Source organism: Fonticula alba (assembly GCF_000388065.1).
Source record: "Fonticula alba strain ATCC 38817 unplaced genomic scaffold supercont2.12, whole genome shotgun sequence".
Lineage (NCBI taxonomy): Eukaryota > Rotosphaerida > Fonticulaceae > Fonticula > Fonticula alba.
Window position 1 is genome coordinate 700309 of NW_009242982.1, and position 2394 is coordinate 702702.

The 2394-nt window shown below is 69.4% G+C and overlaps 2 protein-coding genes across 2 annotated transcripts; one reads left to right on the plus strand and one right to left on the minus strand.

Annotated features, from left to right (window-relative positions):
• Positions 1-409: 409 nt before the first annotated feature.
• H696_05676 (hypothetical protein) lies at positions 410-839 on the plus strand (the record flags this gene model as incomplete). The annotated part of the gene is made up of 2 exons (XM_009499496.1): positions 410-541; positions 717-839. The coding sequence occupies 2 exons, from the start codon at positions 410-412 to the stop codon at positions 837-839; spliced, it is 255 nt and encodes an 84-aa protein (XP_009497771.1).
• A 293-nt stretch (positions 840-1132) lies between these two features.
• On the minus strand, positions 1133-2380 carry H696_05677 (hypothetical protein; the record flags this gene model as incomplete). The annotated part of the gene is made up of 3 exons (XM_009499497.1): positions 1133-1796; positions 1961-2145; positions 2295-2380. Coding segments are annotated over 3 exons (935 nt in total), but the record flags the coding sequence as incomplete, so codon positions are not given.
• Between the last annotated feature and the right edge of the window lie 14 nt (positions 2381-2394).

The following is a 2394-nucleotide window of genomic DNA, read 5'->3' on the forward strand; positions in this document are numbered from 1 at the left end:
CCCCTCCCTGGGCCTCCCCCCCCCGCCCCCCCCCCCCCCCGCGGGGGAGGCGGCGGCGGGGAAGCTCCGACACGCGTGCTACACGGCGGCGGGGCCGGCGCACGCCGGGCGATGCTCCCCCCGTCCCCGCCCCTTCCCCCGGGGGCGGGGCGCGGGGTGTCACAAGAAAACGGCGGCCGCCGGCCGACCGGCCGGCCGAGCACAGGTGTCACCGTGGCACCTGTGTGTGCGCATGCGCAAGCGCCCCCGGCTATGGGCCCGGCCGTGTGCCCATCACACGCGAACGTTCTGGGACCCTCCCGGGCGGGCCGGCTTCGAGGAAAGTGGCGAATACAATAAAGTGAACAACATAAACATCCAACGCGAAAGCAGCCCCCCCTCCCCCCCCATCTGGGCCTTTGACTAGGCCATGTCCGGCTGGACAAGCGACCGCGCCCGCGACCGCGACCGGGCAGCCCGAAAGGGCCGGGACGGCCCTCGGGCACGGAGCGTCGGGGCCGTCCGTCAATTTGGGGTTACGGCGTCCATGCATGCTGCCGTCGTCCGCCACACCGCCGCCGTGGGGCAGCACACACGGCGCGCTCTGCGCCCGAGTGATGTAGGGGGGTACCCGCGCCTCCTGCTCGCGCTCGCTCGCGCGTACCCCCCCCCCCCCCCCCCCCCCCCCCCCCCCCCCCCCCCCCTGCCCTCCCCTCTGCCCTGCCACACCCATGCAGAACATCGGCATCGGGGCATTTGATGTGGACCCGGAGTGCGTCAGTGCAAGCGGCGACTCGGCTCTCCTGCCTGGCGAGACACAGCCTCTGCCGGTGCACATCCTCCCGGAGGCCACGGAGTAGCTCCCCATTGGCACGCTCTCTCTCTCTCTCTCTCTCTCTCTCTCTCTCTCCCTTTCTGGCCCCAGGTGGGCGGCAGGCAGATACAACAACATATACATTTGGATAATCTATTTTTTCGGCATGACCCCGGGCTCTCCTTTGGCAGATGAGAGATGCCCGAGGTGGCAGGGGCAAGGGCGGCAACACCGGGTCCCGCGAAGCACATGGGGGAGTGGGTGGAGGCCACCCGCGCCACCCGCGCCACCCGCTCGGCATGCGAGTCCGGCCAAAAGCTGGCCCGCGTGCCCTCCCCCTCACAGGATGTAGGGGATGAGCGCGCGCCGGGAGGAGGGGTACTTGTTGCCGAACTGCTCGCGGTACCAGGTGTGCGTGGTCCACGCGCGCGGGGCGAGGTTGGCAAAGGCAAAGAGCCAGAAGGCCAGCGCCACGCGGGAGATGGTCGGCAGATTGGGCAGCAGCCACTCGGCCGAGGAGAAGACCCCGGCCAGGGAGGAGGGCAGGACCGAGGCCGCGCTGGCCGAGATGGCGATCCGATCCAGGGCCACCGAGTACGGGGTGAAGGGCAGGCCGATGGTGGCCACCGCGAAGCCGGCCCACTCGAAGAGCTCAGCCAGATAGTGCGGGCTGGACACCAGGTTGTACATGCCACCGGTGGGGAGGATGTAGTTGTTGCGCCGGACAGTCCCGGGCCCGGGGGCCGCGCGCATGGCAGCCAGGCGCCGGTCCGCCCGGCGGTTGCCCCATGCGCCGATGTGGAAGATCAGCAGCCCGAGGAAGAAGATGTGCGAGGACCAGGAGATCCCATAGTCCCGGGGCGAGACCGCCGTGGCCGGCGATGACAGCAGCAGCCCGAGGATGACGTAGCCATTGAGCAGGCAAAAGAGGAAGGCAAAAAGGGCAATGTGCAGCGGGACCGGCCGAGAGGAGGGGCTCATCTTGAAGGGGTAGACAAAGGCGCTGGGAGGCAGGCAGGGAGGAGGAGCAAGGGGGAGTGACGCATGCCAAGGTCAGGGAGCATGGGGGGGGGGGGGGGGGGGAGGGGCGGGGGCACCGCATCAGGGGCAGCGATTAACCGGAGGCGGGGAGGGATAGGGGCTCCGGAGGAGGCCAAGGAAGCGCACCGGTAGACGTAGTGCAGGGCAAAGTGCACCGCCAGGAGGAGATGCCAGAAGGAGGCGTGCGCCACGTCCGGCTGGGTCAGTCGCGAGTACAGGTGCCGGCCGATGAAGAAGATGCCCCAGAACACGGGCGGCGACTCCTGCAGCATCCAGGACAGCTTGGCCGGGATGGCCGGGCCCGATGAGGGCTGGACCGGGACGGGCGCGAGAGTCAGGGGATGGGGGGCGTGGGCGGTGAGAGGGGCTGAGGGGGGCCCTCGAGGAGAGGGGACAGGGGAGGGAGCAAGAGACAGAAGGAGAGAGAGAGAGAGACCGGGAGAAAGGGGAGGACGCGTACCGCCTTCTTCCCGTAGGTGGGGATGGGCAGGAGGAGAAGCGAGCCGACCAGCGGAGCCAGGAGAATCAGGGCCAAGATGTGGAACACTGCGGCGGAGTGC